Source organism: Gopherus evgoodei, chromosome 4 (genome assembly GCF_007399415.2).
Source record: "Gopherus evgoodei ecotype Sinaloan lineage chromosome 4, rGopEvg1_v1.p, whole genome shotgun sequence".
In the NCBI taxonomy this organism is placed as follows: domain Eukaryota; kingdom Metazoa; phylum Chordata; order Testudines; family Testudinidae; genus Gopherus; species Gopherus evgoodei.
This window is the reverse complement of record NC_044325.1, coordinates 20,241,952-20,258,946: the sequence shown is the minus strand read 5'-3', so window position 1 is coordinate 20,258,946 and position 16,995 is coordinate 20,241,952. Positions and strand designations below refer to the sequence as shown.

The following is a 16,995-nucleotide window of genomic DNA, read 5'->3' as shown; positions in this document are numbered from 1 at the left end:
TTGCTCGGGGTTCGGGGAACGCGAGAGCAAACCGGGGAAGGAGACCAGCTTGATTACCAGAGGCTTCCTCAGGTATGCTGGGATACCTGCTTATTCCACGGAGGTCAAGAAAAGCGCTGGTAAGTGTCTACACTTGATTACCAGCGCTGGATCACCAGCGCTGGATCCTCTACACCCAAGACAAAACGGGAGTACGGCCAGCGCTGCAAACAGGGAGTTGCAGCGCTGGTGATGCCCTGCAGATGTGTACACCTCCTAAGTTGCAGCGCTGTAACCCCCTCACCAGCGCTGCAACTTTGTGATGTAGACAAGCCCTCTGTTAGTCTTTATTTGAGCATAAACTTTCATGGGTAAAAAAACCACTTCTTGAAGAAATGGTTTTTTACCCATGAAAGCTTACGCCCAAATAATTATTAGTCTTTAAGACTCCTCGTTGTTTTTGTGGATACAGACTAACAGGGCTACCCTTCTGATAGTTAGTGTTGACATTTAAATAATCATTAGGCTTCAATTAACACATCACTGTGAAATGAATGGGTGCATTACATACCTTTAAGAGCTATTGTTCCAGACTATCTCCAACTACACCTGCTCACATTTGGGAGGGTTTTGTTCACAGCCAAAACGGGCTAGAAACTTTTCTTTCAAAATTAGACATTAATTTCTGCAGAAGCTGATTGGACTACGAAAGAGATACTGGCATAAACGTTCAATGCATTCCAGATCAGTCTGACTACCATGTGTACAGAAATAACTGTAGGATTCCAATATTCATGTACCTGGCTAATATGCTCATTGTCTAAATGCTGGATATTTTTACATGATGTTTCTAGCTGCAGACTCGAGAGAAGGTGTCAGAGACAGCCATCATCATCACTATAATATTCTTCACGTAAAAAGAGCCATTCATCTAAAGATCTAAAAACACTCTAAGGCCTAGACTCTACCTAAAATTTGGATCAACCCCAAATCCCTGAGAGATGTAGTTAAGCCGACCTAAGCCCCAGCCACCTAGGCCTGGCCTACACTGGGGGGGAGGGGGTGCGATGTAAGATACGCAACTCCAGCTATGGGAATACCGTAGCTGAAGTCGAAGTATCTTATTCCGACTTACCTCCCGACCTCATCGCGCCGGATCAACGTCTGCAGCTCCCCATGTAGACTCTGCTACCGCCTCTCGCTCCAGTGGAGTTCTGGAGTCAACAGGAGCACGTTCGGGGATCAATATATCGCATCTAGATGAGACGCGATATATCAATCCCCAAAAAATCGATTGCTACTCGCCGATACGGCGGGTAGTCTGGACGTACCCCCAGCTGCTATGTCTGAAGGGAGTGGATTTACTACAGTGACACAAAAACCCCTTCTGTTGCTGTAGCAAGTGTCTACTCTACAGTTACAGTGCTGAAGCTGTGCTGTTGTATTGCTTGTAGTGTAGACAAGAACACCTCTGTATGGAAGGTATTATTTTTCAGATAGAGATGAGGCAGAAAGGAATTTAAATGACATTCTGATGTGGATTAGAGAGCAAAACTGAGCCCTTTCTGTAGCTTACATGAAAGGCACTTGCTTTCTCTCATCAGAAGCTTTATAAGACTGATATTTTCATAAACACCGACATCCTGTCAAGCTTTCTGATACAGCGCAACTTTCAGACATATTCAGGGATTAAGCCTCTGTTAGCAAAAGATTGCTTGGCACAGAGTAAGAATGATGGAGCTTTGGAAGTGAAAGTTTACACAGCTTTTTTAAAGGAAGCTGATTTGCTTCAGTGTAAGAAAAAGACTGCAGAATGCTTTGGCTTCCGTTATTAGACACATGAATTCCCTCCTCTCTGCCAATTTTACAGTCCTGTTTTGCAAGAAAAATGCTCTGTGGAAGTAGTTTTCATAGCAGGTCCTGCAACAGCTTCCTGCTGAGACGTTAATATAATTGTCTTAGAAAGTTACAAAAGCATTTTCCATGTTGCTGGGTAACAAACAATTTCTGTTCTTCACGTGATCAAAAATTTAACTGTTAACAAGTTGCATCTTGAAATGCCAGATGGCTTAAACTTTGTTACGTGTAAATTAAAATTCTGCTGGGGGTGGGGAGGAGAGACAGAAGGAGTCTGCTAGGAAGAAAAGGGAGGGAGGAATAAGGAAGGAATCAGATTATACACAGCCTCTAGGGATAGAAGAAAGGAAGGAAGGAAGGAGTGTCTTAAGGAGTTAAGGTGGGTGGGTGTTAATGGGACAAAGGGTGTTTCATTTGTGTTACTTCAGTCATCATCATCTTCTCCTTCTTCGGACACCACGGTTAAGTAGGGCCAAGCTTGTTCATTTTTTTGGTTTCTTGGCTTGAGTAAGTACCTAGACTGCCAGTCACCACAAGGGTGTGCAGTCCCCTCCTATTGGCTCCCCATTAAGGGTACCTGGGTTGCACTACAAGGAGGTTGTGGACTGGTTGGTTGGTACCCCACTCCCACTTAAGGTATCATGGATTTGACCCTGCCAGTGTTTGAGCCTCCAGCAAGATCAGCTAGCTGGAAATCTACTCAGCCTTTGCAACTCTGTTCATTCAAGAGAGCTAGTTTAACACAAGCCCCTTGAAGATAACACGTTTGAAGCCCTGTTAGCCAGCCAAGTTGCAGGCAGACTCCTCCAAATTGAGGGGGAGGAGATTCAGGTCCATCGTAGAATCATAGACGATTAGGGTTGGAAAAGACCTCAGAAGGTCATCTAGTCCAATCCGTTGCTCAAAGCAGGACCAACACCATCAGGCCTGTGGATGTTGTTTTCAGAAAGGCTAGAGCCATAATTTATTTTCCCTTAAGTGACTAAGTAGTCTGTCATGCTGAAAAAGAGAAGGGCTTGGCCTGTTTTCTGTGGCTGGATGAGCATGGGGTTTGTATAGAAGAAAACCATATAATTAAAATTCACTTAAACGGAGTGGTATTCTGAATGCTGTAAATATGCATGAGAGGACTTAGCAGGAAAGATCTGTGCCTTTAAAAGGAGCTGCCATAGTTCTCAGTTCAGAACAAAAGGGAGCAGGAGTGCTCTGGAGTGAGCAGGGAACAGAGCCAAAAAAGTAGCACTTAGGGTTAAAATCCACTGATCAAGACAAGTCAGACCTTGTGGATCTCAGAGCAGAGCTGCTTCTTCCCTGCTCGGCTCCCAGTCCTCCAGCACAGGCTGCAGCGTGGCTGGCAGTGTTGCTTTCTGTGCTGCCCCCAGCTTTCTTAGCAGAGCATATGACCCCTCCTCCCATGGGGGTCACAGATCCCCAGAATGACAGTCACCATGGCTGGTAATTACAGCTGTCTGTAGCCACTGTGCTTTGGGCCAGCGATGTGCCAGAGGAGGCTCTGATGGTTACAGTGGCATAGTGCAGCACGTTATACCCAAGGGCCCGCGCCAGGCTGTGCTGTGTTGTGCTGGCAAACTCCAGGCCGTGGGGATTGTGGGTGGCTTGTGGCGTTGCATCCACACTCCTATTAGACTTTCTAGGGGGTTCAGACCCTGCTTTCAGGGAATGAATCAGGACTAAGAAACAAGTAGAGCAAGTTCCGCCTATAACTTCCCATCCCCGTCAGTTTATATAGGAGGTGTCCCAGCTGCCCTTCTACATGACTTTACTCAGCTGTGACACCCTCCCCCCATCAGCGAGACAGGTAATTATTCAAAGTGGATCCTCTGCTATGTAGCTTCAGTCTCCCCAAGTTCACAACCAGAAGGAAGTGTTTACTCCCTCGCCCCAGTTACCTCTCATAGATAGTGATCAATAAACTCCCTGTGAGTCATTGGTTCATATTAGAGAGAATGTGTATTAGCACGGTACACAGAGGATTCCTAAGTATTAGTCAGAGAGGAAGAACCAGGGAGTAGATGGTTCAACAAGCTGGGCTGGATGGATTCAGAGCACACTTAGCACGGCCTAATGGCTTTGCAGAGCCCACTGCTGAGAGAGACCATCTGGCACCATGAACCACCTCACCATCGTAGACGGCCGCCGAGGAGGAGCATTGTGATAGCCTGGCCTTTCCCAAGGGAGGCTCTTTATATCCTAATATTTCTGCACTGACGCTTCCCCTGCGAGCTCCCTCTTACACCTAACCAGCCTTACAGAGCGAGATGTGAGATCATGACAACTGCATTGATCAGAATGGGAGTATTCTGGGGCTGCCTAGAGGTGCCCCAGAAGGGCAGAGACCCTAGCAGAATGTTTCCTGGAACTCAAGAGACAGCCCACTGTACATAGCGTTCCTCACATCCCCAGGTGCCTGCTGCCAGACCCTAGCAGCATGGAGTGTGGGCCTTCGGTGCACTAACCCTGCCCTGCCCGGCACCCAGGAAGCACTACGGTCCTCATCCTGCCTCGGTCCACACTGTGAGGGGCCGGAAGGAAGAGATCAGCCTCCTCTCTTCTCCATCCCCTCTATGCAGAACAAGAATTCTCCTTGATCCAGGCAACACAGAGCTCAATTTCTTCTCCCTAGGACATGAAAAACATGTACTGCCTGTTCATCCATCATGCATAATTCACTGATTAGATCAGGGGTTCTCAAACTTCTTTGCACCATGACCCCCATCTGATGATAAAAATTACTACATGACCCCAGGATGGGGGACCAAAGCTTGAGCCCACTGAAGCCCCAGTGCCCCAGGTGGAGGGGCCAAAGCCAAAGCCTGAGCCCCACTGCCACGGGTGGTGGGACTTGGGATGTCTAACACCAGCCCTGGCAATCCCCGTAAAATGGGTTCACGACCCACTTTGGGATCCCAACCCACAGTTTGAGAACCACTGGATTAGATCATTTACCTGCTAATCTATCCTTGTGGTCAGGCGATACAAGGAAAACAAAGAGCTCTTTAAAGATGAAGCTAAATGAATTTAAAGAACTGCTGGTGCTTCAGAGAAAATATGGAAAGACAGTCCATTTATAACATCTTGCCAATGCTATCTGTGTAACACACTTATCATATCATCAGTATAATGGTACCATGTTTTCCTCTCTGTTTCTTCTCTTCTCGTTTATATAGCTCATCTTTGGATATTTATTCCCTTCTTTTTATGACTAAAGATGTTTCCACAATAATAGGCACTTTCTTGCTTATGGAGAGAGTGTATTCTCCCGGTAATATATTGCAGTTAAAGATGAGAGTTTAGTTTAATCAATCCAGCCTTTTCAACTTAATGCACAACTACAAGCCTTTATTCTTTTCAGATGCACCTATCTGGAGTTGTGCTAAGCGCGTCTTCTCTGCAGATCTGCTTAGTGCAGGTGGTAAGGAAGGCAAAGGGCTGATAAACAGGAAGCTGTCATCAGGATTTCCTCTCTGCTCTTGGAGCTAGTTTAGCTTCAGATATTAACTTGAAATATACCAGAAAGAAAGCACAATTCTGTTCTATTCAGACTTTTATAGATGATTTTTAATTGATTTTATAACAACAATGTGTTTTGATTAGGGCTGATGATTAATTGCATGAGTTAATTGCGATTAACTCAAAAAATTAATCGTAGTTAAAAATATTAATCACTATTAATCGCAATTTTAATTACACTGTTAAAAGATAGAATACCAATTGAAATTTATTAATTGTTTTGGATGTTTTTCTACATTTTCATATATATTGTATTCTGTATTGTAATTGAAATCAAAGTGGGTATTATTACAAATATTTTCACTGTAAAAATGATAAACAGAAGAAACACTATTTTTCAATTCACCTCATAAAGGTACTGTAGTGCTATCTCGTTGTCATGAAAGTGCAACTAACAAATGTAGATTTTTGTTGTTACATAACTGCACTCAAAAACAAAACAATGTAAAACTTCACAGTCTATAAACCCGCTCAATCCTACTTCTTGTTCAGCCATAAGAACATAAGAGTGGCCATACTGGGTCAGACCAAAGGTCCATCCAGCCCAGTAGCCTGTCTGCTGACAGTGGCCAATGCCAGGTGCCTCAGAGGGAGTGAACCTAACAGGTAATGATCAAGTGATCTCTCTCCTGCCATCCATCACCACCCTTTGACAAACAGAGGCTAGGGACACCATTCCTTACCCATCCTGGCTAATAGCCATTTATGGACTTAACCACCATGAATTTATCTAGTTCTCTTTTAAACGCTGTTATAGTCCTAGCCTTCACAACCTCCTCAGGCAAGGAGTTTCGCAGGTTGACTGTGTGCTGTGTGAAGAACTGCCTTTTACTTATTTTAAACCTGCTGTCCATTAATTTCATTTGGTTCCCCCTAGTTCTTATATTATGGGAACAAATAAATAATTTTATTCACTTTCTCCACACCACTCATGATTTTATATACCTCTATCATATGTCTCCTCTTTTCCAAACTGAAAAGTCCTAGCCTCTTTAATCTCTCCTAATATGGGACCCATTCCAAACCCCTAATCATTTTAGTTGCCCTTTGCTGAACCTTTTCTAATGCCAGTATATCTTTTTTGAGATGAGGAGACCACACATGTACGCAGTGTTCAAGATGTGGGCGTACCATGATTTATATAAGGGCAATAAGATATTCTCCATCTTATTCTCTATTCCTTTTTTAATGATTCCTAACATCCTGATTGCTTTTTTGCCTGCCGCTGCACACTGCCTGTGTAGACGTCTTCAGAGAACTATCCACGATGACTCCAAGATCTCTTTCCTGATTAGTGGTAGCTAAATTAGCCCCCATCGTATTGTATGTATAGTTGGGGTTATTCTTCCCAACGTGCATTACTTTACATTTATCCACACTAAATTTCATTTGCCATTTTGTTGCCCAAACTCTTAGTTTTGTGAGATCTTTTTTGAGTTCTTCACAGTCTGCTTTGGTCTTAACTATCTTGAGCAGTTTAGTATCATCTTCAAACTTTGCCACCTCACCCCTTTTTCCAGATCATTTCTGAATAAGTTGAATAGGATTGGTCCTAGGACTGACCCTTGGGGAACACCTCTACTTGCCCCTCTCCATTCTGAAAATTTACCATTTATTCCTACCTTTGTTCCCTGTCTTTTAACCAGTTCTCAATCCATGAAAAGATTAGCCAGTCACTAAGACAAACAAGTTTGTTTACATTTACAGGAGATAATGCTTCCCTCTTCTTATTTACAATGTGAGAACAGATATTTGCACGGCACTTTTATAACTGCATTGCAAGGTATTTACATGCTAGATATGCTAAACATTCATATGCCCTTTCATGCTTTGGCCACCATTCCAGAGGACATGCTTCCATGCTGATGATGCTCGTTTAAAAAATAATGTGTTAATTAAATTTCTGACTGAACTCCTTGGGGGAGAACTGTATGTCCCCTGCTCTGTTTTACCTGCATTCTGCCATGTGTTTTATGTTATAGCAGTCTTGGATGATGGCCCAGCACATGTTGTTCATTTTAAGAACACTTTCACTGCAGATTTCACAAAACGCAAAGAAGGTACCAATGTGAGGTTTATGAAGGTAGCTACAGCACTCAGATAATGAAAATGAACATGCATCGGTCTGCACTGCTTTGGATTGTTATCGAACAGAACCCATCATCAGCATGGATGCATGTCCCCTGGAATGGTGGTTGAAGCATGAAGGGACATATGAATCTTTAGTGCATCTGGCACATAAATATCTTGCGATGCCAGCTACAACAGTGAACACCTGTTCTCACTTTCAGGTGACATTGTAAACAAGAAGTGGGCAGAATTATCTCCTGCAAATTTAAATAAAATTGTTTGTCTGAGCAATTGGCTGAACAAGAAGTAGGACTGAGTGGACTTGCAGGCTCTAAAATTTTATATTATTTTATTTTTGAATGCAAGTTTTATTTTGTATATAATTCTACATTTGTAAGTTCAACTTTCATGATAGAGAGATCGCACTACAGTACTTGTATTTGGTGAATTGAAAAATACTATTTCTTTTGTTTTTTCACAGTGCAAATACTTGTAATCAAAAATGAAATGAGCACTATACACTTTGTATTCTGTGTTGCAATTGAAATTAACATATTTGAAAATGCAGAAAGCATCCAAAATATTTAAATAAATGGTATTCTCTTATTGTTTAACAGTGCAATTAATTGCAATAAATTTTTTAATCACTTGACAGCCCTAATTTTGATAGCTAAAAGTAAAAATATATATTTAAAAAATGGCATTAATTTCCAGGCTTGCTATCAAAGGGTTTAGTGCTGTGCGAAGAGCAGAAAAGCTATTTACCCCAAATCTAAAAGAAAGTAATATTAACAGAGAAAAAGGACGGTGTACAGAATCAGCGGTTGCTTCTGCTGCCTGGAGGCTGAATGGCACAGAACTGCAGTACAGCCCCCCTCTGTGAAGTCAGGGAAAGGATTTCATTCTCTCCGCCCTGTGGAGATCTCCAGTGCAAAGCTGATGTTCCAGGCTTTGCACAGGGTAGGAGCTTTGGCTCTGCACTGTACGTACAGGGTTAAAACTTGCAGTCCTGATTCAAGCACAACTCCCATTAAAGTTAATGGCACAGATTCTTCTCTCCTTTGACAGCAGTTTTACCCCTGTGTAATTTCACTGACGTCAGTGAAGGAATACATTTTCATTTACACTGGCATAAGGAAGAGGAGAGTCAGACCCTGTGAATTAGGACAGAGGAAGGGCTGTACAGTTTGGACCTGCCCTACACATGTATGTTTGGCCTAAAAAGGGAAATTATCAATCACATTTTGTTCACATGCTGCATTTTAGTGAAATATAGGAATGAGAAATACAATAAGAGTTTGCACTTTCAGCTGAGGGTCTCAAAGCACTATACAGCTGCTTAGGAATTAAATCTCAAAACACCCCAATGAGTTAGGAATGTATTATTATGGCCATTTTACAGGAAGAGAAACTGACGCTCCGAAAGATCACTGGCTCAGTTACTGTCACACAGAGCCAGGAACAGGACCCAGATCTCCTTATTGCTAGCCTCTGCCTTGGTCATTAGACCCATTCTTTCCTCCCAGGAGAAATGCTATGTGCAGAACGAGACGTAGACAAACATTAAGGTGTGGGTAGCAATTACTAGTGCCAAGACAAAGTTGCACACATAACAGTTTGAATTCTTCCACTGGTTTCACACACCTTGGCTCCAAAACTATTCCTCATGCCCTTCCCCACCCAAAGAGACACTGCAGCAGGAAATGTGCTTGAAGAAAACAACAGCCTATTAGCATTGCTCTGCAGGCAGACAAGGCAGTCTTGCTTTTATCTGCTTTGGTCTAAAACACTGACATCATCTGGCAATATAGAGAGGTGCTTTTATTTATTTACCTCTTTTAGCCGCCTCCTCCTCCTGTAAAGCTAGAGGGCCCTGCCTGCAGTGGGCACCCGGTCTAGGACCCATTGAAGTCAGCCAGATGGATCTGGGCTTGGCCTCGGACCCTGGAAGGTGTGTGGTTTTGATGCACAGCATAGGGCAGGATTCGAGGCACATGGGAAATGGGTCTGCTGCATCCCTGCCTGCATCAGAACCCAGCATCCTGGGGACTTCCTTTGCAGGAAAAGAACAGGCTGTGACAGTAAATCCACTGCGCAGCAACTTAACTGGTAAGAGGGCTACCTCTGCCTCAGGGCTCTAGCAGACTGCACAGAGCTCCACCGCTTTTGGGGTGGGGGAGGATTTTTTCTTCTTCTCCCCCACAGATCAGTGCCTTGTGCCAAGCCCAGCTTCTTGTACTTAGTACAGAGGGGTGGCAGTAGAGAAGCTTCACCCCAGTGAATTTAATGAGGATTTTCGCCCAAGTTAGGACTACTGCAGAATTCAATTGTTAGTGACAGATCATAAAAGTCTGGCTGCACTGGGAATGGATTTTTGGTTTGTGTATTTTTTTACTGTCCAGTATGTGCCTAAATGGCTCATTCACTGCTTCTCATTTTCCATTGTTACTGTCATTTTTTCAGTCAAACAGTACTGAGAGAGAAGGGGCCACTGACTAAGCAGTGCTGAAATTTCTCTGTAGCTTCAATAAACATTTGATCTCAGGAACTTTTCTGTAAAACTCCCCCCCATGACACCACCCTTTTTGACCCCTCACCCAGTTTTTAATCGGTACCCATTGCCTTTAGTGTGGCTGGCAAACCTGCATAATCTCAGCTATTCTACTGGAAATAGCAGGCAATCCAAAGGCAAAAGTTCTGAAAAGCTAAAGCAGTTACAAGTCTAGTACATTCCATTCTGATGACACATCCGTACTGCAAGGAGACACACTTTAAAGCAACAGCTCCACACCTTAAATGCCTGTGGCTGGTGAATAGACACATAGGTTTCCAAAGGCAAGGTAACCCTAAACTGAATGGTGATGGGTGGGGGGAGAAGGGGAGAGAAAATAAAGCTCCCTCTGAATTGGAAAACCTGGCTGTATGTACAACAGCATAATGGACACGGGGGTAATCATCGCTATTGTCCATCCCAAACGTTCAAAAATCACAAGTCAGACATCAGAAAAATCAGGAAATTGGCTTTAAAATCACACCACTATTTTGGAGCAATTATAAATGTGGGTTTCTCTTCATTTGCCTTCTGAACCTTTTGATACACTCAGTTCATGCTTTCAAACTTTTCTCTGCAACCAGAAGGGCTAGAAACTTACTGCTTCGGTGGGGTTATTTGAATGGAAGCTGAGATTCTTCTATAATCACTTGACTTCGGGAGCTGGGACTTTAAGAAAAACCTCATATATGGCAAGACATGATCAAAATCACAGGAATTGGCAGTCCTGGGTTACTGTTATAGTTCAGCCATATGCTTATGGGACTGTGCTGCTTCTAGCTGCCCTGCAGTTTATGTGTGGCCTGTGCTGCAGAACGTTAGAGAGTGAGGATACAGAATGCTAATTACTGTAACCCAATCGACTGTTTCATCCATTATTATAGAACCGCTAGGCCTCTGTTGTTCTGCCTTTGTCAGCGGAGGGGATGAGCTCCCAGTGGTTTGAAACAGGAGCAGCATAGCCATGGGGTGCTACCTTTGTGCCGTCTTTCTCTCACCCATCCGTATGGAAGCCTATCTTTGGATGTTGCATTGAGTTGATGCTCTGTGGCTGAAGGGGAGCTATCAGGGATTAGAATAGAGGAACACTCTTCACAACATCATCCCTCCCTTCTCCGATTTTGTGGGCCTGACTCCACTAATTTACCTTGGTTTCCTTTGTCTGTATGGAATTCCTTACCCAAGGGAGGTGGGATTCTAGGAGCAGTAGAGATTCCCTGGCAGCACAGCGGTCTTGTTAAGGGAGCTGGCGGGAGGGGAGATGCTCCAGGAGGCCAGGCGAGGAACCAGAAGTCAGCAGAGCATTGAGACTCAGGGCCTCTGTGTGGAGGACTCTAGTCTCTGAGGTCCACTGAGTTTAGGGACTGAACCCTGGCCTCTGCTGGTTCAATCCCTCATGACCTCTAGGAGCAGTGCCAGAGAAACTCCATAAGGCAAATTTTGGAACTTGTAGTGACCTAGATGGATAATTCCCTTATTATTTTGATTTGAACTGTCCTGTTAAAATGCAGCATAATGACATAAACCCGCTTGATAGGCTGTCAAAAGTGACTCGACTCTAGTTTGACATTGCTCTCAATCTCTGTGCCTCCTTGCTGCAAATAGAATATCTACTGCAGACTAGACTCATGGTAGAAGGGCCTTAAAATGAGGTACCACATAAGATGTACTGCTGTTGTAATAGCCTCACACCTCAGTTCTTCAGCACACAACCCATCACACTTTCACAGATGATATGCGAATGGCACATTTTGCAAGTGAGGTCCTATTAGAACAGAAGAGGAGGACATTAAGAGGTTGTTACCAACTTAACCTCCACATCAATCAAAAGGAAACAAAAGAAAAGAAAACATTTGTGATAGGATGTGCTTAGGAATAACATCTGATCAAACTGAGTTCAAGAGCATGTTCTGAACACTTAGAAATTGTAAAACGGCTCAGCTATGGTGAGATCTAAAAAAAGCAATTAAAGGGACACTCTCCGATGCCATAATCACATATTTTAAACATATTATTAGTTATACATGTCTGGAAATATAGCCAGAGATTATTGAAACAAAAAGAATTTTCAGAAAACTAATTTACTCTCCATTGTTTATAAATGCATGAACAGACAGACAGAGAATAGGTCTTTGTCGATTGTTTACCTCGTGTACTTGGTTTAGCTTGAACAATGAAGACAGGCTTATCAAGCTCACTGTTCTTTCTGGCAAGGAAGCGTGAACCTTGCAGGGTTAAAGATTTTTAAAATCTTTAGTTGACGTTCACAAACCTTTTCCCCTCCTGTAATTTAAACCATGGGGCTCCGTCCTCTGCTATGTCCAATCTCTGCTGCATGCCGCAGAGGTAGAGAAACCGTAAAGGGCTACCCTCACCATAGATTAGAACATCCATTGGGTTGCCCTAAACTATCTCAAAAATACAGTGACCATCAGCCACGGTCTGCCAGAGCACAGCACAGCCAGTGACACTCCCCCTTGCCCTAGCATGTGGGTTCTCAAACTAGGGGTCGGGACCCCTCAAGGGGTCGTGAGGTTCTTACATGGGGGGTCATGAGTTGTCAGCCTCCACCTCAAACCCGGCTTTGCCTCCAGCATTTATAATAGTGTTAAATATATAAAAACTATTTTTACTGTATACTGTTTTTACTCAAAGGCTTGCTATGTGAAAGGGGTCACCAGTACAAAAGTTTGAGAACCACTGTGCCTAGCACATCCCCAAGAGATTCACTTTGCACCATGCAGATTTTCTTCCTACATCAGGAGAATTCCCAGCTGGCAGTTTCAGCACAATGGAGCTGTTGTGGGTCTCAGGATTGAGTCCCTGTGTTTCCCAAGAGTGGTTCAATTGAAAAAAAAGGGCAAAAGAATGTTGCTCTAGCTGAAGGAAAGCCTGTGCTATGTATCAGGAGGCAGGGCTGGATTTACACCTTACGGGCTCCTAGGCACAGCATCTTCAGCACCCTCCTACCCCTCCACAAATTCCCCACCACAACTGCACAGCACCCTCTACACCACCACCCCCGCCCCATGCTCCTTCACCCTCAGACCCCTCCCACTGCCCAGCATTCCCCACACACAGCCCCACAGCCACAACTGTCCAGTGCCCCAACGCACACAGACCTTCCCCATCCCCCACTGCCCAGCATCTCCCAAGCCCTCCCACTGCCCAGCACTCCCTACAAACCCCCCCACTGCCCAGCACCCCTCAACACAGTCCCACCACCACAACTGTCCAGTGTCCCACACAGACTCCCTCCACTGCCCAGCACCCCCCCAAAACCTCCCTCACTGCCCAGCACCCCCATATACAGCCCCACCACCACAACTGTCCAGTGCCCCACACAGACCCCACCACTGCCCAGCACCCCCACAACCCTCCTCACTGCCCAGCACCCCCATATACAGCCCCACCACCACAACTGTCCAGTGCTCCACCCAGACCCCCCACACTGCCCAGCACCCCCCCACAGCTCCACCACCACAACTGTCCAGTACCCCCCACAGACCTCCCCACTGCCCAGCACCCCAACGAACACAGACCTTCCCCATCTCCCACTGCCCAGCATCCTCCCACAAACCCTCCTAGAGACCCACTCTCCTGTGCCCTGCCCCCCAGCCGCATTCACCAGCCCCGCTGGGAGGAGACTGTGTCCGCCGAGCTGATTGCTCTGGGCTCTCAGGAGGAGCGTGATCAGTCATGCTGGAGCAGGAGTGGGGCCTACCGAGGCTGGGCTCCCTCAGGACCCACTTACCCAGCAGGGCCCCCAGCTGCATTGGACTGCTGAGCTCTTCCCATGCTGCTTTGCATTCCCTGCTGTCAGGAGTGCTCCAGCAGGGCTGCGTGAGGCCCTGTCCCCATCAGCCAGCCCTGCACCCTGCCAGGACCTGGGAGCAGCAAACTTTGAATTTTTAGGCACCCTTAGAACTCTGGTGCCCCTAGGCATGTGCCTGCTGTGCCAAATTGGAAATCCAGCCTGTCCAGGAGGAGAACTGCTTCCTCAGCACATGTCCTTTAGAAGAAGTGTATTTAGTTTTTCATAGAATGTTTCCATCACTCCCTCTCTGCTCCTCTTTCCACTGTCTCGTCTAAGGAGAACATGAACCCCCTAATGTCTAAAACGTATGATGCTCCATATGAGATACAATAGCTGCACCCCTCTCCAGTAGCTACTTGGCTTCATCTCTCATTCTCTTGCACCATGCTGCAATGTTGGGGCTGGAAACACCACAGGGGATGTTTAAATCCACACACTAAACATCGAATTAAGAAAAAAATCATAGAAGCTATTAGCTTTTTAATTTTTCTTTTCTTTTCTTTTCTTTTTTAAACAGTATAGACAAATCAACAGGAGGGCTGGTCAAATTTTTTCCATCCAAGTTATTTAATGACGGAAAATTGGGGTTTAACCAAAGTAGGAGGGAGGGGTGGTTTTGTTTTTGTTTTTTGCAAAAACAAGTGTTTGTTTTTTGTGGAAATGTTTGATTTTTTGTCAAAACAAAAATCATCCAACTCCCCCAATGTTTTGCTTTTCTGCCAAAATTTTTCAGTATTTGAATTTTTGCCAAAGAGAAAAGAAAATTTCTGTGGAAAATTTAGATGAAACATTTTCTGGGTGGAGGGGTAGGAGGACCCAAACATTCTTCAACCAGTTCTGTTCAACAAAACCTAGGAGTTTGGTTGGTTTCTCTTCAAGCACTCGCAGCTGAAGAAAAATACCAAGCCAACACCTGATAATACAGCACTTACACCACCATCCTTTCCATTGTGTGAAAACTGGCAAGTAATTATTGAGTGATGTAAATTAATTACTTTAAAAACTATGGATTACTGTCTTTGATGTTCTAATGGTTAAGCCAGTCTGGACAGATTGCAGTGATTGGTTGTGATGTGAGTGGATTAAATGCAATGCTATCTTCTTTCAGTAGCTCAGGGGTTCTCAAACTGGGGGTCAGCACCCCTCAGGGGGTTGCGAGATTATTACATGGGGGGTCGCGAACTGTCAACCTCCAGCCCCAAACCCCGCTTCACCTCCAGCATTTATAATGGTGTTAAATATATAAAAATGTGTTTTTAATTTATAAGGGGGGTCACACTCAGAGGCTTGCTGTGTGAAGGGGACACTGGTACAAAAGTTTGAGAACCACTGCAATAGCTGGAGAGCTACTCTTCCAGTTGATCAGTGTACCTGCTGCGTGTTTGAGAATAAAGACAGACCTTCAATATCTGTGATTTAAGTTTCTGATCACTATGGGAAATGCCCCTTCATTTGAGGAGATGTTACCAAATCCAAATATTTCTCACTTTGCCTTTTCATTCCCTTTAAAGGAGAGATTATTCATGATGTCTGTCAAGAAGGAAGGTGCCCAGAAGAAATGGGCTGCCATAAAGGAGAAACTTGGGCCCCAGGAGACTGACCAGTCAGAGGCCAACCTAGAAAATGCAGAGCCAGAACTATGCATTCGCCTCCTCCAAATGCCCTCAGTAGTGAACTACTCTGGTCTCAAGAAGCGACTGGAGAGCAGCGATGACGCCTGGATGATCCAGTTCCTGGAGCTGAGTGGCCTAGATCTGCTCTTAGAGGCCCTAGACAGGCTGTCTGGAAGAGGAGTATCCAGGATTTCTGATGCCCTGCTTCAGCTCACCTGCATTAACTGTGTGCGAGCTCTCATGAACTCCCACAAGGGGATCGAATACATTGTCAGCAATGAAGGCTATGTCAGGAAACTCTCTCAAGGTAAGAACACTTATTGTTCCTTTTAAACACACACAAGTCAGCTTTGCAATAAGGCATCTTGTTGCTTAGTCACCTGCTCCACTCTGAACATAATATATATCTGTGAAATAACAAAGAGGTATTTTTATCATGCTATTGCCATTTAAATATCATAGGGCTTTAGCAGCTTTCTCACAAGGACATTAGAGGCTATTCTTATGCCTACTCATTTAATAAAACAGGGATTTTTTCCTCTAAAAAAAAATCTACTGCTTTTAATTGCCACTTCCCCCAATTGTTAGCATATGGCAGAGAAGAAGTATTGGCCCCGTTTCCACATAGAAGTCTTTCATGTTTTGCTAACAAAGGTAAGACATACTCTGTCTTAGGATAACATAGAAACTACAGGTTCCTTACCTCCCTGACTTCACCTGGTAGACAGATATCTGTCACTTATTGTTTGTCAAGTCAAAAAGCAGAGTGTGGACAGTTAATGAAGTGGACATCAACAGCTACAATTGACAAAGAAGAAGGGTGTCTCTGTGGTTAAGACTCAGAACATCCCAGGTCTATACTTGGTGCTTCCACAGATTTCCTGCGACCTTAATCAAGTAATTTAATTTCTCTAGGCCTTAGTTTCCATCTGTAAAGTGAGGCTAATGCTGCCTTCTTTCTTCCATCCTTTGTGTGTCTTGGCTGTTTAGATTTAAGTTCTTCAAGACATCTCTTGCTATTTGTATAGTGCTAACCAGAATGAGGCCCTGGTCTTAGTGGAGGTTTCTAACGTTACTCTATACTACTAATGCCACATGGATCAGCATTCATGTCATATGCCCAGTCAGCACTTGGCCTGGGTCAGGGAAGCTAATGATCCAACCAGTGGACCAAATTCAGTGATGAATTCTAGTCACATGCCACTTGAGGCATGTTGTGCATATGCTAAGAAGAATCACCATATCTACAAACCTATTATTTATAGCTATTTAAACTCTCCACTGTTTGATAAGCTTCTATATTTTAAAGTATCAGAGGGGTAGCCGTGTTAGTCTGGATCTGTAAAAGAAGCAAAGAGTCCTGTGGCACCTTATAGACTAACAGATGTATTGGAGCATGAACTTTCGTGGGTGAATACCCACTTCATCGGATTTTCCTTTTTCTCCTCCCAAAAAGAAAAGTCTTGTCTTTCCTAACAGCAATAAAATATAGGAATGGGCATTTTTCATTGTGGAAGTAGGAGCATTTGTAGGGTTATTCAGTAATGCAATCTCTTTGCTTCAGTGTAAAAGATTAA

General features: G+C 44.2%; 1 protein-coding gene across 3 annotated transcripts in view; it reads left to right on the top strand.

Moving 5' to 3' along the window:
* Positions 1-16,995, top strand: part of LOC115649737 (inverted formin-2-like) — a 73,238-nt gene that overhangs the window by 22,081 nt on the left and 34,162 nt on the right. For all 3 annotated transcript variants that reach the window (XM_030558630.1, XM_030558629.1, XM_030558631.1), the window contains exon 2: positions 15,317-15,725. In XM_030558630.1, the coding sequence (XP_030414490.1) occupies positions 15,329-15,725 (397 nt within the window). In that variant the 5' untranslated portion in view covers positions 15,317-15,328. The remainder of the gene's footprint in view (positions 1-15,316; positions 15,726-16,995) is intronic.